Raw genomic sequence first — 23,974 nt, 5'->3', positions numbered from 1 at the left:
TCCAGCCAGGATCGTCTCCGCAGGACGGAACTCTTCAACGGTTAATGGCATCGACTCGAAATTTGGTATGCAAATGTAGTTTGGGTGTCAATGCAAGTACAGCCAACAGAAAGTACAGTCAGCGAAAAAACCTTGTGTTAAAAATGATTTCTTTACCAAAAACTTATTTTGCAGAAGTGAAGCTGACCGCTTCCATATACCTCCTGGCAGCCAACCGGCTGGTGGTGGGTCGCGAGGACGGCTCCATCGTCATCGTGAATGCAACCCACACCGTCCAGCTGCAGCTGTTGCATGGGAACCATCAGCAACTTGACGGTAAGAGGTCAAACATGGGCCAATCAACTTTTTTACCCACACAATCGCAGATTTTTGTAAGTAAACACGTTTTTACTGTAATTTCATAGATGGTGTACATGAATACATGCCATCCTACGTAAGTTCAACCTATTAAACCGTGAAATATCTTGTTGGAAGTACAATTTTTTGGTAACGCCAGAGACAATTTTGGTAACGCAGGGGACGCCTAAAGTGTGGGTAAAAAAGTTGATTGGCATCATGACAAAACTCAATGACCTTGAGCGTACAAGCGGACGACGTCAGCTCTCCACTTTGTTAAACACTTCGAAGATAGTATAATACAATGAAAAATGAAAAAAAAAAAAAAAACAGTCAAGTGCGAGTCGGACTCGCGCACTGAGGGTTCCGTACAAATGTGTAGGTGTCTGTGACATATGTCTGTGACGATCTAGGGCGGGCCTGTATCGTGAGAAGAACCCAGTGATTTGGCGTTACAAAACAAACTGTAAGATTTCGCTTTTACAAAGCAGAGATGGCTCCATCCCAGCATATATACGTCCCACTGCTGGGCACAGGCCTCCTCTCAGAACAAGAGGGCTTGGGCCATAGTTCCCACGCGGGCCCAGTGCGTATTGGGAACTTCACACGCGCCATTGAATTGCTTCGCAGGATAGTGCAGGTTCCCTCACGATGTTTTCCTTCACCGCAAAGCTCGTGGTTAATTTCAAATGTAATTCCGCACATGATTTTCGAAAAACTCAGAGGTGCGAGCCGGGGTTTGAACCCACGACCCTCTGCTTGAGAGGCGATAGGTCAAACCACTAGGCCACCACGGCTTTATATACAAACAATAGCAACGAGTGACAAGAATAAGTAGATCGACCCATTTACTAACTCAAACTGGCAACATTTATTGACGTACAAAAAACACTACATAACAACAAAAATACGGTTAAAAACATGAATAGGAGAATAAAATTAGAGACGTTGTGCTGTAGTGTGTTGTGTGTAGTGTGATATCGTCACTGCTTTGAAAAAATCTCGTATCTAAAATCAATATGTCAACAAAATTGAACCTTGATTTAATGTCTATAAAGTTCACTCAGAAAAATTATCTATTTTGAGCTACGAGTTTTTTTTAAAGTAGTGACGATGTGTGTGTACTATAGCCTCCTGCGGTCCACCATACAACAAAATATGACATCGAATTTTTAAACTTAATGTCTCATTAGATAAAGTTGAATTTTTTTTTTGTAAATTTGAATGATACAGAGAAGATGGCACTTTATTCGTTTTTCACAAGATATAAATTCTATTGCTAACAATATGTACTAGTATTATCACTGAACCCCAGGAGGATAGGGTATTATAGATGATGTATGTATGTAAATACTTTATTGTACATAAAACACAAAGATAATACAAAAAGAAAACAACAAAACAAAAGAGCACAAAGGCGAACTTTTCAAACTAACCTAAACAAAGATGACGAAGATGAAGACGATGATGATGATGACGAAGATGAAGATGTGTTCTTGTTTCAGATTGGCCCCCGCATCAACTGCTGCACGGACACAACGGCAGAGTCAACTGTCTTCTTTATCCCCATCACGTCCATCCAAGGTATAGATGTAGAGAAAAAACCTTTTACACGGGCCAAGTAAAAATCAATCTTATGTTAATGTCATAAGGACTTTAACATGGAAAAGCTTTTCTTACGTTTACATGCTAATTTTAGGGTAGGTACCGTATCTCAAAAAAAATGTGCTAATTTTATTCTACAGTAACAAAGAAGTATCGAAAATACAAACTGAAACATAATTGCACAAAAAAACCAGAATAAGAGACCAGCGCTGGGAATCGAACCAGGTCCTCAGCATTCCGTGCTGCGTACTATACCGCTACACCACCACTGGACAAATCCACCAACACCACCACCACTGTACCACGACTGTACTGGTCCAGTGGTGGTGTAGCGGTATAGCAGGCAGCACGGAATGCTGAGGATCTGACTCGATTCTCAGCGCTGGTCTATTTTTCTGGTTTTTCTGTGCTGATGTTTCAGTTTGTATTTTCGATGTGGATTTTACGGGATGACCGTAAAAGTAACAAAATTTGGAGTTGAAATAAAAAATACAAAAAGACTCCAAAAACCAATCTTAACTAAGAAGCAATAAAGAGAGCTATACTCGGGGTTTCTCTACGGGATTAAAATATAAATAAATAAATATCATGGGACAATTGACACCAATCGAGCTAAAACCAAATTCGGCATGGCTTGTATTATGGATACTAGGTACCGTAGGTGGTAGGTGGGTAACGGATATACTTATAAAGATGAATACATACTTACTTATGTAAATATGTACATATTAAACGTCTAAGATCCGAGAACAAACGTTCATATTATTTATACAAATATCTGCCCCGGCCGGGGATTGAACCCGGGACTTCAAGCTTAGTCATGTTCTCTAACCACTTGGCTATCCGGCCGTCAAAACGTTGATGGATGGCACTCTCCCACCGTCCGCTCGTCCGCTTTAAGCGGACCTTTATCACGCGCACGACCAAACCATGGAACCAGCTTTCTAGTTCCGCATTCCCGGTGCAGTACAACTTAGGGATCTTTAAAAAACAAGCCCATATATCTCTCAAAGGGTCGGCAACGCACCTGTGAAACAACTCGTGTTGCGGATGTCCATTGCTTACCATCAGGTGACCCGAGTGCTCATTTGCCCTCTCCTAAAAAAAATAACAATATTTTGACTTTGACTTTGTCTTTGAAGGTACGACCGCTCGCACCTGGTGTCGGGGGGCATAGACTTCGCTGTGTGCCTGTGGGACCTGTTCAGCGGGCAGCTGCTGCACCGCTTCTGCGTGCACGCCGGCGAGATCACACAGCTCATAGTGCCGCCCACCAACTGCAGCGTCAGTACTCATATTCATACTCATAATACACACTCATGCCACATACTCATATTACATACTCATACCACAAACTGACACCAACATCTTCATATTACAAGTACTAAATACTCATAATACACACTTACTATATACGACCAGTCGCTTCTGGTGTCTGGCGGCCTAGACACTGTTTATGTGTGCACGCCGGAGAGATCACGCAGCTCATAGTGCCGCCCACCAACTGCAGCGTCAGTACTCATATTCATACTCATAATACACACTCATGCCACATACTCATACTACATACTCATACCACAAACTGACACCAACATCTTCATATTACTCGTACTAAATACTCATAATACACACTTACTATATACGACCAGTCGCTTCTGGTGTCTGGCGGCCTAGACACTGTTTATGTGTGCACGCCGGAGAGATCACGCAGCTCATAGTGCCGCCCACCAACTGCAGCGTCAGTACTCATATTCATACTCATAATACACACTCATGCCACATACTCATACTACATACTCATACCACAAACTGTCACCAACATCTTCATATTACTCGTGCTAAATACTCATAATACACACTTACTATATACGACCAGTCGCTTCTGGTGTCTGGCGGCCTAGACACTGTTTATGTGTGCACGCCGGAGAGATCACGCAGCTCATAGTGCCGCCCACCAACTGCAGCGTCAGTACTCATATTCATACTCATAATACACACTCATGCCACATACTCATACTACATACTCATACCACAAACTGTCACCAACATCTTCATATTACTCGTGCTAAATACTCATAATACACACTTACTATATACGACCAGTCGCTTCTGGTGTCTGGCGGCATAGACACTGTTTATGTGTGCACGCCGGAGAGATCACGCAGCTCATAGTGCCGCCCACCAACTGCAGCGTACTCATATTATATATCATACTCATATTCCTGCTTATAGTCATACTCATACTAATTACTCACTCGTAACACATACTCAATAGCATACTCATAAATAATACACATTCATATTACATACTCTGTGAAAAGTTGTATGAGTGAGTGAGTGGCTCATACAACTTTTCACACCAAGCATTAAAAAACTTGAAAAAAAAATCTAAATATTATTAAAGAACAACCAGCATAGAAAATGGCGTGGCTTTACAATTATCAACTTCAAAAAATGGCATTTGCAATAAAACACTTAGAAAAGCCTTGAACAGAAGCCTTGAACTTTTATGTTCAAGGCTTTTCTAAGTGTTTTATTGCAAATGCCAATTATTGAAGTTGATAATTGTAAAGCCACGCTATTTTCTATGCTAGCAGTTCTTTAATAATATTTGCATTTTTTTTTTCAAGTTTCTTAATGCTCGGCGTGAAAAGTTGCATGAGCCACTCGGGAGCAAAATTATTTTCATCTTGGGCGTTAATACTTGAATCCCTCATTACGCTCAGGATTCTATTGTAGTATCCTTCGCTACATTCTGGATTCAATGTACGCCCTTGCCGTAAATACACCATTTTGCTCCCTTGTGACACAAATAACTATTTCATCTTGGGCGTTAACACTTGAATCCGTCATTACGCTCAGGATCCTACTTGATTATATTGTAGAATCCTTCGCTACATTCTGAATTCTATGTATGCCCTCGCCGTAAATACACCATTTTGCTCCCTTGTGACACAAATAACTATAGTTCATTGTAGCACGAGTACTCGCGTACAACTCTTGGGGTCATTCAAGTATTACGTAATCAGAAATTTAGTCATTTTAGGTCTAAATAAAAACAAAACATTATACGACTATTTTTTTATTAACGTGCATGGGTTGGTTAAATTTGGAACGTCACAATGATAATGACACTTGTGACAGTGACGTTCGGCCATCTTTGGTAACTTAAAAAATTTGAAATATTTTTAGTTTCAGAAATATTAAACAGTTGGGAGTGTTTGGTTTGCCAACAAATTGTTTTGCAATTGCTTATGGTAAAATGTGTATAATAATATTTTACAATGAATAAAATAAAAATTAAATGTTGCGGAATGAATCAGGTTGTAAACTTTTTTTAAAATATCTTATTTTCATTTTGTTGCAGCCTCGCATCCAGAAATGCATCTGCTCTGTGGCCTCTGACCACAGCGTGACTTTGCTCAGTGAGTAATACATAACTATACATATACAGTGCATCAGATGCAGTATAGTGTATCTTCATCGGAAACAGTCGACAAACAGTCGAGTCGGAAGCACCCAAAGTGTCAATCAGTTACTGCATTCAGTGGCGTAGCTAGGCGGACAAGGCCCCGGTGCATAGAGAAAGAATCGGGCCCTCGCCCCTCTTTCCACGTAGCTTGAGCCTATATTGGCCTTCAAAAACATATATATGTAGAATTATGAGTATGGTCCTTGTATGGTCATTACTTTGTGTGGTTTATTAAGGATTGGCATTATAGCACTTACGAAACGCCAGTGTTGCCATGCGTGGCGCGCTTGACAGAGCCTGAGATCTGGACGCGGGAAAAGCGATCGTCAATTGTCAGTTTGTAAAAGAAGTCTGGCCCGAGTCGACAGTCTCAGGAACTGTTACGCGTTTCTTTATTATTTAGCTAGGCTTTTCCTTAAGTTATTGTGAATCGTTATGATAGCTGCATTTCTAAGATTTCAGTGAACGAGTGTCGTATTGTTTTGGTTTTATCTTGACCACAATTAGTGGACTTTTGTTAGTTCTTCAAAATAGTTTCATTCTCTGCCCGAATCCCACTTGTTATGCCCACATTGATCATGTTACGGTCGGATCCCGGCTCTCTAAGTCCTATCTTACGACATATATTTTAATGGCTAGAGCCTGCTCACAAGATTTTTTTTCTCTTCCTCTTTTATGCTCCTCTCGTTTCAAAGCTTAGGTTAGAGGGCCCTGGTGCACTGCACCACCTGGCCATACGATAGCTACGCCACTGATTGCATTAAATGAGTGACATTTTCATATCCATTAACATGGAACTTTATTATTTGGTGTCAAATATCAAACCACTAGTTTGTAGTATATGCTGCGATGTTATAACCGCTACAAATATATAAACAAGTAGTGCTGACTGACCGACTCATCACCGCCCAGCCCTAACAAGTGACGGACTCGCATAACAACTTCCAACCCCTTGTTCATCCCCTTAAAGATTGATTAAAAAAAATCTTGTATGCGTCTTACAAACAACACTTGTAAAAAAACAGCTTTCCAAAGGTGCTAGCCGCTGATGAGTCAGTGAGTCAGGCCTTCTCTTTTCCTACAGGCTGTTAAAAATTCCTGTACTATAATTTAAACCATATTAAGGCTAAGATAACTAATACGATACAAGTGAAGTGAATAAACATTAAAATTCGAAAATAAAAAAATATAAATTGTATCGAGTTAAATTTTGTTTTTTGAATTTCAATGTTTTCCGCTTGTATCATATCAGTAATTAGTAGCATTAAGAAAGAAATCATTTATTCGTGATCAAGTACGAAATAACAAAAATACAATAAATTGCGAATGACGCTGTTCTTCCTTTAGGACCATCTATCTGTTAACATACATTAAAAATAAATCTAATTTTACTAAAGTGAAGGCCGACACAGTATCCCGTTAAAAAAGAAAAAGAAAAAAAAGAAAATACTAAACATTATAACAAATGAACCATGTTGGCATTATGTGGGTTAAATTATAGTACAGGAATTTTTAACACACTGTATATATCGATTTTAACCTTTTTGACAGGTCTCTCGGAGCGCAAGTGTGTGACGTTGGCGTCGCGCCATCTCTTTCCGGTGGTCAGCATAAAATGGCGGCCCGGGGACGACTTCATGGTGGTCGGCTGCAGCGACGGCACTGTGTATGTGTGGCAGATGGAGACTGGCCATTTGGACAGGGTGTTGCACGGTATGTACCTAAAGTGAAGGGAAGGGGTGCCATCCAATCGGTATTTATTTATTTATATTATTTTGGTACAATACAATACAAAGACACTTTATTGTACACCAGAATTAGTAAGCGATACAGAAAACAGATATACAGAGAGAAAATTACAAGGTAAGCAATAATAGGTGGCTTTATACACTGTAAAAAATCAAGGTATTTTTATAGGACGGTTGTAATTTATAAATATTTTGCGGGTAGTTTTGTTTTGTTTGAGAAAATATATGTGGGTACTCGGGGAGTTACAGTGACAAATTAAAACGGTTTGTTGTGGTTTGTTAGTCTACGGCTGTGTTGCTCTGAGGATGAGCTCTGGTTGTGTTCTAAACGCGTCAGTGTAGTGTGGTGGTGGTGATAGATGGGTTTGTGTGATTTGTGTGTGTTCTTACAGTGTGGAGGTGGAGGAACTGCATGAACACGCATATTTTGCATAAGCTTCACTATTATAAGGTCGCGGCCCGCGGGTGAGCAAGGAAATTCTTTTTCACTTCTCATGCTCGTAAATTTCGTGTTTATGCTTGATCTAGGCGACATAAAATGACTTTTTCACACCTCTCCTTCAGAAAAGTAACCTTTCCTCCCTGACGAGAGGGAGCAAAGTGCAACTTTTCTGTTCAAGGCTTTTCTAAGTATTTTATTTATTTTTTGAAGTTGATAATTGTAAAGCCACGCCATTTTCTATGCTGGTTGTTCTTTAATAATATTTTGATTTTTTTTTCAAGTTTCTTGATGCTCGGTGTGAAAAGTTGTATGAGCCACTCGGGAACAAAATTATTTTCATCTTGGGCGTTAACACTTGAATCCCTCATTACGCTCAGGATTCTACTTTAGAATCCTTCGCTACATTCTGGATTCAATGTACGCCCTCGCCGTAAATACACCATTTTGCTCCCTTGTGACACAAATAACTATTTATGCTCTAGTGCATAATGCAAAATTTTCGTCTAAGACCAGGGCAATCAGGTATAAACAGCCACAAACAAAGAAGTTAGTACATATTTTTTTAATAATTTTTAATTTATACCTATATAACTAAAAATCAATCGAATCAATCAAAATAGATCAATAAAAATTATAATTATAATCTTAATACGTGAACATTAAAAGGTACATAGTAAGTGAATAATTGTTTCCACTGTTGCTATTTCATTGCCTCGCCATCGAAGTGAAAAGCAGAGTGTAAAACTCGAGCATTAAACCCATTTTCCTTTTGACGTGTCTATACGAACGCCTCGGGTAAAATGGCTCGTTTTATGCTCTTGTTGTACAATCTACTATTAGTTCATTGTTAGTTATCTGAGAAGTCTGTGATTACGTAACAGCTGCATAGAGTATTGCCCATCAGGTATGATAGCGGAGGAGGTTTTGGCGGCGTGCGACGAGACGTTAGCGGACGACCTGGGCGGGTCGCTGGCGGCCGGCTCCGGGGACCTGCAGGGGCTGGCCAACCCAGCGGTGCACTTCTTCAGGTCAGATCCTTTTCACAAGCTTTCATTTAGTTTCACCTGTCCCGTTGTCTGTCTGTCTGTAATCAAATCTTGCAAGTTAAATTTGACCAACTTCCAGTAGTCAGATTGACTTGAAATTTGGAATACTTATGTGAATCGCGTGACGATACAATAATCTAGTAGTCCTGCCAGGATCGTCTCCGTAGGCCGGAACTCTTCAACGGTTAATAGCATGCAAATGTAGTTTGGGTGACAATGCAAGTACAGTGAACAAAAAGTACAGTCAGCAAAAAACATTGTATTAAAAATGAAATTTTATGGTTAGGTTATTTCATTTCCCATTAGACGACCTGCGTGCTCGTTTGCCTCCCTCTCGTGTGTCTCGTTTATTATGAACTTTGTTGTCGGTTGGCAATAAATAGCGTTGGTCCTTCCTATTCCAAAACCGGTCGCGGTATGTTAAAAAAAGACTCTTAAATATAATTAATGATGCGCTGTTGTTTGTATGTTGTCACTATATTTTTTTAATATAAGAGGGGGGAAACGAGCATGCGGGTCAAATGATGGGAAGCAATCACCGCCGCCCATGGACACCTGTCAACACGAGGGTTATCACAGGTGGAGGGGTATCATAATTTGAATGTAGTTTTTTTTTTCGGTTAGGTTATTAATATTTTTACCTGAAACAGGGGTCTCCGGCACCGCAACGTGGCGGCGATGCGGGCGGCGACGCAGCGCGGCCTGGCCGCGTTGCAGGCGCCCGCGGGCGGTGGCGCGGGCGGCCCCCTCGCGGAACCTGCCAGAGCCCGCCGCGCGCAGCTCACCGTTCAAGGCTTCCGGAGTAACCCTAAAGGTGATTATACACGACCAGATAACCTACTAGTAAGAGAAAGGGCCTAAAAACGGTCAAGTGCGAGTCGGACTCGTATATGATGGGTTCAGTATCTCCGTACAATGTTTTAAAAACAGTTCAGTAATAAGTTTTTGTTACAAATTGTAATACAAACTTTTTTGCTGACTGTACTTTATGCCCTTGGCTACCAAAGTACTCGTCAAGACGAATCAACTAGCCCCTAGCAACGAATAACAACGCATAGCAACCAAAAAACGCTAAAAAAACACATTTCTTGTATGACGAGACGAACACTTTTATTTTTAACTTTATTTCATTTTTAGTATGTGTTGTTATAGCGGCCACAGTAATACATAATCTGTAAAAATTTCAAGTGTCTAGCTATTACGGCTTAAGAGATAGAGCCCTGTGACAGACGGACGGACAGACAGACAGACAGAGGAGTCTCAGTAATGGGTTTTTTTTTTATTCGACTGGATGGCAAACGAGCAAGTGGGTCTCCTGATGGTAAGAGATTACCACTGCCCATAAACATCTGCAACACCAGGGGTTATTGCTGACGCGTTGCCAACCTAGAGGCCTAAGATGGGATGTATACCTCAAAATCCATCCATTCCATCCATCCATTGGCACCCTAAAAAGCAGCTAATCTAAGTACCAAATTAGCAATTGTTCTAAGTAGCAACTAAAGTAGGTTCCGACTGAAAAACAGCGATGAACTGTCATTCTGTAAGACCTGACACTGTCAGCATTATGCTGATGCTCAACCCTTTTGCCGCAAATTAATGGGTCGAATAGCATACTGGGATACTTTTAGGTTAAAGCGGGATTTTTGTAAAAGTTCATGAGAGCATTTTCACAAAAAAGTATACCCTTTTTTTCAATTTTGGAAAAAATATGGTTTTTCCTGCCCAGAATCGAAAGCAAATGTCAGTTTTGTGACGATTTTTCATACACTCGGTATTGAGAGTCACCAAACTGACTATTTTCTTTCTTTCAACTGGTCTAAGTAGCAATTGGTCTAAGATTCTTTGACTCAAAGTCGATGAAGCTCCGCTAGGCGGAACTCCTATTCCGCGTGGCAAAGGCGCTTCGCGCATTGACGCAACTCTAACCTAACCTAGATATGTTTTTTAATTGGCAACAAAAAGGTTCGGGCCAGCCAGTTACTTTTTGGACCGCTTGCTAATTAAACCAGTGCCTAGATCTACCTAGGAATAGAGTAGTAGATATGAGATATTTAGACGACCAGATGGCCTAGTGGTTAGAGAACCTGACTACGGAGCTTGAGGTCCCGGGTTCGATTCCCGTGTCGGGGCAGATATTTGTATGAAAAATACGAATGTTTGTTGTCGGGTCTTGGGTGTTTAATATGTATTTAAGTATGTATCTACCTGTATAATGATATTTATCCATTGCTTAGTACCCATAACACCAGCTTTGCTAAGCTTACTTTGGGACTAGGTCAATTGGTGTGAATTGTCCCGTGATATTTATTTATTTTATTTTATGCACACTTTGTTGTGGCATTGCCTTGAGCTGCCTACCGTACTGGGGGTGGGGGGGGGGGGCTAGCGGCCCGAGCTAGCGCTGCCTACCATAAAATTGACCCTAATGCACGCCACTGGGTGACTGTACCCATAATCTTAGCCTTTCTTACTAAAGGGCTGGGACAATTTAATAACTTGTTTATATTTATTTTTTCTTTTTACTTCAGACCCGGAGAGCCACATCTTGTTCTTCGACATCGAAGGTCTTATCGTGGAGTTGCTGAGCGAGGAATACTCGGCCATGAGTCCCGCGAGCCTCGAGGTACTAGTATCGAGTCTATCTTCATCATCATCCCAGCCTATATACGTCCCACTGCTGGGCACAGGCCTCCTCTCAGAACAAGAGGGCTTGGGCCATAGTTCCCACGCGGGCCCAGTGCGGATTAGGAACTTCACACACACCATTGAATTGCTTCGCAGATTTGTGCAGGTTTCCTCACGATGTTTTCCTTCACCGCAAAGCTCGTGGTAAATTTCAAATGTAATTCCGCACATGAATTTCGAAAAACTCAGAGGTGCGAGCCGAGGTTCGAACCCACGACCCTCTGCTTGAGAGGCGATAGGTCAAACCACTAGGCCACCACGGCTTTTTCTTATCCCATCTAGTCTATCTTATCCTATTAATATTATAAATGCAAAAGTTTGCAAGTGTGTGTGCATGTGTGTGTCCTTCAAATTAAACGGCTGGACGGATTTGTATGAAATTATTAGTATATAGATAGTTGCATATCGGATTAAGACATACCGTCACTTTTTGTTCCGATATTATCACGGGATAGGAAAAAATCTTGAAATTTCAACAGCTGGGTTTAGAGTCATGAACTTTTGCACAGTTCTTAGTACGACGCCAATGAAGACCGCGATGTAAATTTCGGGAATTCTTATGGGAATATATAAAGTTCCAGAATTTTAATTTTAAAACTCACACTCACAACATTTATTGACAAGAAAAAACACACTACATCACAACAAAAACACAGTAAACACATAAATAGGAGAAGAGAGGAAAATAAGAGGCGTTGTGCTGTAGTGTGATGCCAAAAGGACTCGGCTCAGCATGTGCCGTAGCCCTGTAGCAGGGCTGCAGCGATGGTTTTCAGCTGAACCCCGGTGAGTGTGCACCCACGTAACTGAACGCGTAATTATTGCGGGAAAAGAAAAAAAAACTATATTATATATATATATATATATATATGTAAATCATGACAAATATAAGAATTATATAATACCTATAAACATATATATGCGTGGAAATTTGTACAAGAGGATTTAAAAATAAAATAAAAGAGTAGCAATAATTTTAACTACCGGATCAAATGGTTTACGCGTGCGAAATCGCGGGTAAGGATTTTAAATAAATAAAAATATAGAAATTAAGGTTACTTACAGCATTAAAAAATAAATAAATAAAAAAGACATTTATTGCCACATTAAAAAAAATACAATAAACATAACAGAAACACAACAAATAAAAAAAATAAAGTTTATAAGTAAATTTTAGAGTTTTACTGTTTAAAAAATATATATTCTGCCTGGTTTTTGCAGCACTTTTTTTAAGAAGGTATTACTCGCATGCCCGTCTATTTAAATTACTGCCAGGCCTAATTAAAAATGTACTATTGTTTGCGAGAAAAGTGAGTAAGAAAATCTCTAATGATCTTTCTATCCAACAGGCTGCTGGTCTGATAACCAGCGAATATATGACAGTAGCGGCGCTGACTCGCTCTGCTAGCCCGGACGCCACCAAACGGATATCCGGTAAGCAGTTTAGTGCATAATTATAATAACTAGACGTTTATTCCAGGCTCTAGTCCCATTGGACCAAGAGCCTGCGGCAGCCAGACATTCGTTATAGTATAGAGTGAAACGCAGGTAAGAACGAACCACAATTTGAATATTAAGCGCTTTGCAAAATGCCACGTGTCAAACGTCATAAACTTTCACCCCAATTTTGTTTTACTATAACTCAATTTTTGTATCTTTTGTTCGGAATTATATTAGAAAGCACTTTTTTCATTGCCAGACACTTTGTAGGGTTGCAAACATTTGCCAGACAACCCTGAAATTGTTTAAATAGACGCCTGGCGAAATTATATTAGCAAAGTATTAAATAATACAGGAGTGTTACGTATTTGCAACAGGCGCTAGTTATTTAAAGCTATATTATATTATCGACTGCCTTCCTTGGAAGTTCGATGCAGGGGGGGCGGGGGGAAGTTCGTATCGTACTGTCCCTCTCACTCTCGTATTAAATAATATAAGCGTCAGTGGGACGGCAAGATATGAAGTTCTAATTTTGCCCTTCGTAGTAGGCCAGGACATAAACATTAGGATGTTATTAAGGTGTTTCGAAGAAAAGAGATAACTGTATAAATATCTCTCCCAAATCTTATTGACTGTTTTGTATCTCTGTCGCACGCTTACCGAAACGGATAGATTTCTTTGGACGTGTGAAAGACAAGGCAGGCGATATGGAGCGGATATTGAAGGAAAAAGACAAACATGGTAAAGTATTATATGTTTTAAAACTTTGTCAAAATCATATTTCTTTTCAATTCTGTTTATGTCGTATGTATCTCTGTCAGATCGTGTTATATTTCATTTGCTAACGCACACGTGCGTTCAAATGGTTCTATAGTTATAATAGCAGCACTGAGCGTAAGTCGCGACAACGCATATGTGTGTTCACGGCAGTGAGCGGATTAAGTAAAGTCTTGAGTCAATTTTCCCATAATTATAGGATTCTAGAATTTTTATAAGTAAATAATAAGCTGTTATTATATCTATGTAATTAAAAAAGGCTGTTCTGTGCAATTTTCATATCTAATTTTACTAACAGCTTAATGGCCTTCAAAATTAAATACTAGCTGTTGTAATGCGACTTCGTCTGAACTATACAATTTCCCGCGAGATAAATTATCCTATATCCATCTCAGAGTCTCAAACTATTTCCTTAGCAAATTTTATCACTAACGGTTTAGTATTTTAATCGTCCAGGCTTAACAAACAAAAATCCGCATTTATAAAATTAGCTAGGAAGTATGGTTTTTGAAATCCTGGCTTTTTGCGTAAATTTTTTGTCCCAACTGTTTCATATGGACGAACAACTTTTTTTTGTGGCCAAGTGGTTAGAGAACCTGACTACGAAGCTTGAGGTACCGGGTTTGAACCCCGGCCGTGGCAGATATTTGTATGAGTAATACGAATGTTTGTTCTCGGGTCTTGAATGTTTAATATGTATTTAAGTATGTATTTATCTATATAAGTATGTTTATCCGTTGCCTAGTATCCATAGTACAAGCTTTGCTTAGTTTGGGACTAGGTCAATTGGTGTCAAGTGTCCCGTGATATTTAATTTTATTTTTTAAACTAAAATATTCAGGATATATTTTAGGACTCTCCTGTAGAACCGTATAGGTTAAACCCTCGTATGCTTAGGCACGGATCCGCGCCAGTTCATGACGTTTTTTGTCTTTCTAAATGGCGCACTGTTGCGTGAGGTTTTTAAGTATGGCTTTCAAAGTCTGTTATTACGGGCGTGAAAACAAAGTTTAGATTAAAATCATATTTAATACAACCACAGTGTTGCACAGTCCCGTTTTGTTCGGAAAAATGGAAGACAAAAGTTTCCGAAAGACAAAACTGTCTCAAAACACAGACATACATTGCCCCGTAACGCATAATTGCCATAATTAATTTCAGGTAATGCAAAATATTCACAAAATTATTCTAATTACAAATAACCCAAAAACTATGATATTTGACATTTCGGAGACCTCACGCTACACTAGCGCCTCTAGCGGCGAATTCATACGCGTATCCCTCATTGAGGTGTCAAATTGTGAAACTGGTGTTACGTACAATGGGTTAAGTTAATTTAATAACAATCCTGAAGTCCTTACAGTTTCAAAGAAAAAATCGTTCGTCCATATGAAAAAGTTAATGAATTATTTGTTAAAAATATTCTCGGCGAAAATTTGGATACCAAGTATCTTATTGCTATTAAGGGGCTGTTTCACCATCCATTGATTAGTGTTAACTGACGGTTAAATGCCGTCTCTATTTGTTTTGTTCGAATAGACGGAGACGGCATCACATTTAACCGTCAGTTAACACTAATCAATGGATGGTGAAACAGCCCCTAAGTTTAGATATAGATAGGTATAGTTACTGCTAAACGCTGACCCTTGCGGTATGGGCCAGGTATCCTGGCCAAGATGAAGGAGGGAGCGGAAACGGTGCAGGTCAAGTTACAGGCGAAAGCGGAGCAGCTCAAACACCAGCTCGAGGCCAAAGGTAAGTGGTGTTTCAGGAATTGGAAGAAGCATTGTTCGAAGAAGCGTTTAAAAACAGTTAAGCGCGAGCCAGACTCGCACACAAAGGGTTCCGTACCATTGTACAGTCTAGTGCAAAAATATGGACTTATCTAGCCCTTCAGAAATATGTACCGCAGATTCTTCATCCCAGCCTTTACATATACGTCCCACTGCTGGGCACAGGCCTCATCTCAGAATGAAAGCGCTTGGGCCGTAGTTCCCACGCGGGCCCAGTGCGGATGGAGAACTTCACACAAACTATCGAATTGCTTCGCAGGTTTGTGCAGGTTTCCTCGCGATGTTTTTCTTCACCGTGAACCTCGTGGTAAATTTGTAATGTAATTTCGCACATGAATTTGGAAAAACTAAGAAGTGCGAGCCGAGGTTTGAACCCACTATACTCTGCTTGAGAGTACGAGTATATAATACTAAGTTAATATATTATAGGAATATAATAATGTTATTTTATTAAATAAGATAAAAAACTAAGAGGTACGGAACCCTGGAAAAACGTTCGAGTTTGCACGCGCTATGAGGACGTTACTATTAAGGTATAGTAGTTTGATAACCAAGGGTGGAAAGTGACCCATTTCACCCGAGATATAAGTGAGAGCGCCAATAGTTCGAGGGGAAATGGGTAATTTCACCTGAGTTAGACACTCTACTTTTCATTTCGACTGTGAGGAAATTAAAATACTACAATAAAAATGAGAATAATAATAAGTTGAATTGACTTATATCCAACCTCCAACGGTACCTTTTCGACTGGGCACTTGCCACGGCCGACTATAAAAAAAATCGAGTTGGTCACTACCAAGGAGCTTATATACAATCCTGGAGGTTGAACGCCGAACGAAGAAGTTTGACCTTTACTTACTACTTATTTATATATTCCATCTCTTTCTTTCATATTTCACGAATGACTTCCATCTCTTTCTTAACGTAACTAAAGAAAGAGATGGAATATGTTCGTGACGTAATAAAGATCAAAGTTCTTGTTTCAAACGGATGTTTGAATATTGTATATAAGCTCCTTGGTCACGATGTGCATCTAGATGGCCATGCCGAAACGTGAAAAAAAAAGTGTCATTGACGTAGGTAACTCAATTATCTTCGACTCCGTGGCTAATCGAAATTTAAAAAAAAAATACTTTCCACCCTAGAGATGAAAACACTATTTTCCACCCGGCTATCTACCCATGAAAATTAAACTTTCCGATCAGGAGAGATGAAAAGTTCTTTTTTAACCCCCGACGCAAAAAGAGGGGTGTTATAAGTTTAACCTCTGTGTGTTTGTCTGTGGCACCGTAGCCGTAGTATTGTTGGTTCATTAAATATAAATTACGAATTACTAATTTTTTTGTTTATTTGTAGCTGTTGACACCTGCACTAGAGCATTAAAAATCACTTTATGCCTCCTAGATTCAACACAAATACGAAATTTATGAACATGTGAAGTAAAAAGATATTTCTATTGTTTATTATATATTTATTAACTTGCTAAAGTAGTTGTACTGTGATTGATCTGCCCAGATGACCGGCGCAATTAGCTATTATTATACATTATTCTTGCCTCAAGGCGATCTACATTCGTTAGTTATTTTGTTCGCGGTGTATGTACATACTGGATTGTAGCGCGGCGAACATATTTCTAGTTGTTAATTTGCGTGTAATAAAATACCTAGTACCTGGCAAAAACAAAATATCGTTTACGTGTGTAAGTCTAGCGGTTGTCATTCAAATTCTTATCCCTATCCCGTGGGAATATCGGGACAAAAAGCACCTTATGCTATTCCAGATGGCCAGGTATCTACTTACCAAATTTCATCCAAATCCGTTCAGCCGTTTAAGCGTGAAAAAGTAACAAACATACACGCATGCACGCTTAAACAAGTCCACGGACACCTGTCAAAGAATATTTTTGGAAATTTCCTAATAAATATGTTTACAGACTGACCCACTGTGGACCCCTGATACACATACTACGGACCCCTAAGGGGTCCGTGGACCCACTTAAAACCCTGAATTAAAACATCATAAACTTATCACGGACTGGCGAGACAGATCGTTAGAGATTTTTTTTATATCATCATCATGTCAGCCGAAAGCCGTCCACTGCTGGACATAGGCCTCCCCCAAGGCTCTTCGCTCATACCGGTCTTGTGCTTTCCGCATCCACCGCGTCGTCGCTCCATCTTGTTGGAGGCCTACCGACAGCTCGTCTCCCGGTCCGCGGACGCCATTCGAGCACCTATCCTATAATATATTAGAAGAGAATAAAACAAATCGTTGTTCTCTCTGTCCGTGTGTCATTCCGCACAAAAGCCTACGCCCTGGCCAAGGCAGTCTAGACTGGTTACGCCTTAATACGCGCAATTAGCTCTTAATATTATTAAAATAAAGGTCGAATTCCTTTGAATTTTAATGCGAGCCGGTTTACTTTCAATCGAAAATGTACTTTAATCTGTGTTCGTATGTTTGAAATTACATTAGTAGGCTAAAACGGGTTCAGTGCTTCTCAAAATGTGGGGAGTGACCATTAGGTACTTTTCTATGAATTGAAGTGAGAAATAAATAAATTGAGATGTAAATTTTGACAGGAATGAAGAATTAGACATTTTTTGTTATTTTATACTAATTTAGTTTAGACGACCATGTTAGAGAGAGAGAGTGGTTAGAGAACCTGACTATGAAGCTTGAGGTCTCGGGTTCGATCCCCGGCTGAGGCAGATTTTTGTATGAAAATTACGAATGCTTGTCCTCGAGGTTAGGTGTTTAATATGTATCTAAGTGTGTACGTATTTATATAACTACATACACACTAAAACTGGGACTGGATTATTTGGTGTCAATTCCGCGGGAACTATGCAATTTTCCGGGAGGATAAAACTATCCTATGTCCATCTACTCAAACTCTCTTTATACCTACCTGCCGAATTTCATCTAAATCGGTTCATCGCCTTAGACGTGAAAACGTAAGAAACAAACAAACAGACTTAAAAATGTTCGCATACATAATATTAGAGGGATTTTTAAACAAAAAAAAGTTACTTTAATGCCATTTGAATTTTATTCTTACTGGCATACGGTTGATTTATGTTTGTACTGAATTTGGCTGAAATGGCTTAATGTTACCACTGTTACTGTTAAAATGCCGGAATTTCCTTTGTTTAACAAAGACTAGGTGTTACCGCGACTCTGTCTGCAAAGGATCAGTTAAATCGCTATCCAGCGGAAACTATACATTTTTTCGGGACGCAAACTATCCCATGTCCTTCCCAGGGTCTTATAATACTAATTTTTCTTCGTCTGCTAAGAATTCTTTTGTCGTTATTGTAAGAACTATCCTTTATTGCTCTCAGGGCCTGTAGCTATCTGGATTACTAATGAATGGGCAAAAAACTTTTCCCAAAGTATCACATCCCAAAATATTTTACTCAAATTATCATTTGGCAAAAAAATCATTTGCTAAGACATATCACAATTTTAGTTAGATTTTTTTTTGCCAAATTATTGTTTCATAAATAATTACTTAGTCACGTTTCATATTACCAAGTATTATTTAGTCAAATTTATCGTTTGACATGGCATAACGTAGGTACTCTTCCCAAGATATTGCATTGCTTAATAAGTTAAAACCTACTCTTCCGGTAGTAGTTCGCGTCTGTGGGGGACGCGATCTAACCTAACCTTCTTTTCTGATAGCAGTTCGTTTCTGTAGGGGACGCAGTTCTAACCTAACCTACTTTTCTGGTAGCAGTTGGTTTCTGAGGATGGTTTGAGCCAAAAGAAAACGTTTGCTTAATAAACGTTTGTCGTAATAAAACTTGACAATGTAAAATTAAGCCAAATGATAATTTGACCAAATGAATAAAATGCGTAATGTAAATATGCTAAGATTCGTTTGGGAAATGAAACTACTAACTGCAAGAAGTTTTTTGGGATGTGAAATTTAGCGAAAAATATTTTGCCGAAACTACCAACTATCTTCATACCTTTCATCTAAATTGGTTCAGCGGTTTAAGCATGAAAGATAGCAGGCAGACATACTTTCGCATTTATAATTTTGATCATTAGAATTTGATGCTTAATGTCAACCAGTAGAAGTTGACATTCGTTTTGAAGAATGTCCTAAATTTCGGACTTTGGGCCTTATGAGGATAATATACCATCGCATTTATAATTCGTTTTTTTTCTCGAGTCTTGAGTCTTTAATATACAGGGAGTCCCTGACCATGAGGCTTTAAATCCTAGGTTCGATTTTAGCTACTTTTGTTCTACAACTTTTTAAAAATATGATCACTGTTAATTTTTTTTTCATCACACTTGCTCGTAAACAGTGTCGAAAGATGCAGGCTACCTTGGTTGCAACCCTCCAAATAAAACCCACGACCTTAATGTGCTTGTCATGAAACCCGTGGTCGGTCAATGAGTCATTGCGCGTACAAATTTTCTTTTCATGAAGCCCAAGGTCGGTAAATGAGTCAATGCCCATACTGATGGTGCTGCGCGCGCTGCTGCAGGACAACACGCACACGCACGCTGCGGCGCATGCTGCGGGAGGGGGAGGGGGAGGACGGTGCGGCCAAGAGCGCAGCCTTTGGTATCGCCAATATTGAAACATTATATTTTTTCTTTACCTACAAATATAAAATTCACTCGCAAATGTGATGAACAACATTGTATGTCACACGGCGGTACTAGAATTACGAACATCAACTCATTAAAGCCCTCAGTCTTCGACTTCGGGCTTCTAATAGACTCTCGTTCGTAATTCCTTATTTACCGCCCTTAAGACACAATGTACTATTTCATACAGATTAAATGTAATATTCAATGTACCTATGCGATACAATACAAAGTTGACAGAACATTAATAAATGTTTCCCTTCAAGAAATATTTAAGCGCCCCCCGTACCAAGAGACAGCGATAACACCGCCATGCGATACACTGATTTAACTATTCAAATTTGAGGATCAATAAATTATCTAAATTCAAGTTATTTGAAAATGATACAAAAGTATTGGTTATGCGAGTAGGATCGACTCTTGAATTTAAAGCACCTTGGTCAGAGACACAGACACCTTGTATATTTAAGTATATATCTTTCCTACTTTTTGCCTAGTACCTACCCGTAACTAGACCCCGCTATCGGATGTTCAATTTGGTAGCTGTCAAGTCTTAGGGATGGGTAAAAAATATTTTAAAATACTAACAAAATATCGATAAGTTTTCTTTGCCATAATGAGATAATGACAGTCTAAAATTTTAATTAAACGTGTTTATTTTGTAAAACAGGACTAAGTAATTACAAAATGAATAATGTACTTAACATTTTTAATTTTTACACAAAAAAAAAACTTTAATTAAAGTAATGTACCCAATATATCTTAGCTCTATTCATTTTTAGAAATATGTCTCGTAATATTATTACTATTTTTGTACTAAAAAATATAGTAATATATTAAAAAATATAATTGTAATGTCTCGTAATAAATTACTATATTTTTAAAAATTGAGTAATATATTACGAGACATATTTCTAAAAATGAAAAGAGCTAAGATATATTGGGTTCAATTGAAGTTTTTTTTTTCAATTAAAAAATTTAATACATATTCATTTTGTACTTATTCCAGTTTTACAAAATAAACACGTTTAATTAAAGTCTTACCCCCTTATTCATAAACGACAATCAAACCTATTTTAGTTAAAATGCCGCTTAAATTCTTTTGTCCTTATCTGTCACTTCGACATTGTATTGGTTAGAAAGGACAAAGCACTTTGTTAGTTAACTCTCTTCTCTTCTTAGTCGGACACCTTGTCAGAGTGGTCGTGGTTTGCGCAGACGAGGTACATGGAGAGATGTTCGGTGGTCGCAGACCCTTTCGACAGGGGGGGTTCCTTTTGTTAGTAACATAGGCTTGTTAAGTTTTATGAATAGGGGTTAGACTGTCATTATGGTGAAGAAATTATCGACATTAGTTTGTATTTTAAAGTGATTTCTTACCCATCTAAGACTTGACAGCTACCAAATTGCACCTCCGATAGCGGGTCTACCCATAACACAGGCTCTGCTTACTTTGGAACTACGTTAATATGGTGACAAGTGTTAAAAATCTCGTATCTAAAATCAATATGTTAACAAAATTGAACTTTGATACAATGGTCATAAAGTTCACTCAGAAAAATTATCTATTTTGAGGTACGAGTTTTTTTTAAAGTGGTGACGATATTCATTTATTTAGGTATTTATTTAATATTAATGAGGAATCAAGCTTAGTAAGGATGAAAATGTTTTCATATCCATACTAGCTTTTGCCCGCGGCTTCGCCCGCGTGGAATTCGGTTATCGGGCGCTGTTCCCTTGGGAACTGTGCATTCTTCCGGGATAAAAAGTAGCCCACGTCACTCTCTCGCCTATAAACTATCTCTATGCCAAACATCACGTCAATCTGTCGCTTTCGACGTAAAAGACGGACAAACATACACACAGACATACAAACACACACACTTTCGCATTTATAATTTTAGTATGGATTAAGTATTAGTAAGCATGTCTTAATGGGTTCAAGCAAAAGGGTATGTCTTAAAGTTAAAAAATAAAATCAAAGGGTTCTCTTAAAAAACGTGTATTTATTTACACTTTGGCAGTGATGGCATTATTGTATCTACAAAGAGAGTTACTAAATGAGACCGTTTTGAGTTGTTCCGTTGAGCAATCTGTACCGTGAGCGTTGCCTGGCAGCACTAAACACTATAGTATTACCATGTAAAGGTATATCACAAAAGCACGACGCATATAGGCGTGGCACCGACCAATGGATTGAAGCGAGCAGTGAAATGACTATACTATAGTATTATAGTGCCGCTAGGTAAATTCGTATGAAGCATCTCCAACTACCAAAGAATCGTCGATTAGGTGTTATATCAAAGTTTGGCGTGCGAAGAGTCACTTTATCACTATTTACGTCCCTTTCTGGCGTAGACAGAGACGTAATTAGTGTGAAATGAGCTGCATTTACGCTTATAAAGTGAACAGAAAATAGAGTAAAGTATACCCTTTGAGATAACACGAGGATTTACGCTATTTTAGGTTGACTGAATTGACGCTTTCTCTGATTAGTTGAGTTGCTTGTTTACCACGCGCGGAGGGCGGCACCGTGGAGGCCGAGACCGGCGTAACCCAAACCGGCGTAACCCAAGCCGGCGTAACCGAGGGGAGCGCTGTAAGCCAGGGGGGCGACAGCGGGAGCGCCCCAATGGGTAGCGCGGGCGGCAGCAGCGGCGCCATTGATAGCAGCAGCTTGGGACTGCGCAGCTGCGACGTAATTCTGGCTAGCGGCGACACCGTTCCAGTACAAGTTCTCGTTGATATCGCGGTTGGTCTCAGCGGCTTGGCGGACGGCTTCGGTGTTCCATTGGACGGCGGCTTCGTTCGCTCGGAGGGTGCTCTCGACGGCGGCGCGGTTGTGGTCTTGGGCGGCGACGGTGGCGTCGATGGCGGCCGCTTGGGCGTCACCAGCGTTGACGCCGTAAGCGAGGGGTGCCAGGAGACCGGCGGAAGCGTAGCCGAGGACGGCGGCGAAAGCGATCTGTCGGAATAAAGAAGTTGTTAAATATAATAAATATCATAGAACGCCATTGACGCAGATTAATCTAGTCCTAAGATGATGAAAATGTTTTTCGGACGGGATTCGAACCCGCGACTCCTGGTTATCCGCGATCAAAATCAAATTTAATTTCATCGTGTTTTGTTTTTAATTAGAAGTTAACACAGTGTTAAAACGGAAACGTAAACAAGTCATAAATATGTATGTTTCGTTCGGCGTCCGCCCTCTAAGCAACATCCTTATACCATATACAAATTAAATTGTTTTACAACTTCCAACTGTGTGTTTAGCAGACCGACTAATCACTTTCAATCAGTGAACTAAAAAATTACGCGACCTTATGATAGCTACGTTTATGTAAGAATACAAGAAATGTGTGTTCATACAGATCTTCCATCTCCACGCTGTGAGAACATCACAAAATCAGTCACACAAACAACTATCACCACCACATACTGACGCGTTTTGAAGTCAACCAGAGCTCATTTTCAGAGCAATACAACTGTTTACAACATGCTACCAGATGTTAGAGCGAGGTTATTTAGTTAGTGTAACGTTTTAGACCAACTTATTCGGATGGAGTAATTTTCAAAGCCCTCCCAAAAGACATTGTCGGAAATTTAAACGCATATTTTGTGAATCTAATCTAAAAATACTTTTAATCGAGTAATTTTAGTATACTTATTTATTTGTTTGTTAAGCCGCGATGGCCTAGTGGTTTGACCTATCGCCTCTCAAGCAGAGGGTCGTGGGTTCGAGCCCCGGCTCGCACCTCTGAGTTTTTCGAAATTCGTGTGCGGAATTACATTTGAAATTTACCAACGAGCTTTGCGGTGAAGGAAAACATCGTGAGGAAACCTGCACAAACCTGCGAAGCGATTCAATGTGCGTGCGAAGTTCCCAATCTGCACTGGGCCCGCGTGAACTATGGCCCAAGCCCTCTTGTTCTGAGAGGAGGCCTGTGCCCAGCAGTGGGACGTATATAGGCTGGGATGATGATGATGATGATTTATTTGTTTAGAGGATCTCAGAA

General features: G+C 39.6%; 3 protein-coding genes across 6 annotated transcripts in view; 1 reads left to right on the top strand and 2 right to left on the bottom strand.

Annotated features, from left to right (window-relative positions):
* Rbcn-3B (WD repeat-containing protein Rbcn-3B) overlaps window positions 1-23,974 on the top strand; it is a 174,062-nt gene that overhangs the window by 20,962 nt on the left and 129,126 nt on the right. For 2 of the 4 annotated variants that reach the window (XM_074108971.1, XM_074108970.1), the window contains 11 exons: window positions 175-315; window positions 1,842-1,920; window positions 3,084-3,225; window positions 5,309-5,366; window positions 6,965-7,126; window positions 8,508-8,631; window positions 9,300-9,463; window positions 11,181-11,275; window positions 12,687-12,771; window positions 13,450-13,518; window positions 15,217-15,309. In XM_074108971.1, the coding sequence (XP_073965072.1) occupies window positions 175-315; window positions 1,842-1,920; window positions 3,084-3,225; window positions 5,309-5,366; window positions 6,965-7,126; window positions 8,508-8,631; window positions 9,300-9,463; window positions 11,181-11,275; window positions 12,687-12,771; window positions 13,450-13,518; window positions 15,217-15,309 (1,212 nt within the window). The remainder of the gene's footprint in view (window positions 1-174; window positions 316-1,841; window positions 1,921-3,083; window positions 3,226-5,308; window positions 5,367-6,964; window positions 7,127-8,507; window positions 8,632-9,299; window positions 9,464-11,180; window positions 11,276-12,686; window positions 12,772-13,449; window positions 13,519-15,216; window positions 15,310-23,974) is intronic. The other 2 variants (XM_074108972.1, XM_074108973.1) reach the window with 2 other exon arrangements.
* LOC141443202 (uncharacterized) lies at window positions 21,945-22,959 on the bottom strand (the record flags this gene model as incomplete). Its single annotated transcript, XM_074108415.1, has 1 exon — window positions 21,945-22,959. A coding segment is annotated over one exon (492 nt), but the record flags the coding sequence as incomplete, so codon positions are not given.
* LOC141443201 (uncharacterized) overlaps window positions 23,322-23,974 on the bottom strand; it is a 5,840-nt gene continuing 5,187 nt past the window's right edge. Inside the window, exon 3 of the mRNA XM_074108414.1 lies at window positions 23,322-23,345. Within this exon, the coding sequence (XP_073964515.1) occupies window positions 23,322-23,345 (24 nt within the window). The remainder of the gene's footprint in view (window positions 23,346-23,974) is intronic.

Source organism: Choristoneura fumiferana, chromosome 27, assembly GCF_025370935.1.
Source record: "Choristoneura fumiferana chromosome 27, NRCan_CFum_1, whole genome shotgun sequence".
Lineage (NCBI taxonomy): Eukaryota > Metazoa > Arthropoda > Insecta > Lepidoptera > Tortricidae > Choristoneura > Choristoneura fumiferana.
Note: the sequence above shows the minus strand (reverse complement) of the source record. Positions and strands in the feature narration are given on the sequence as shown.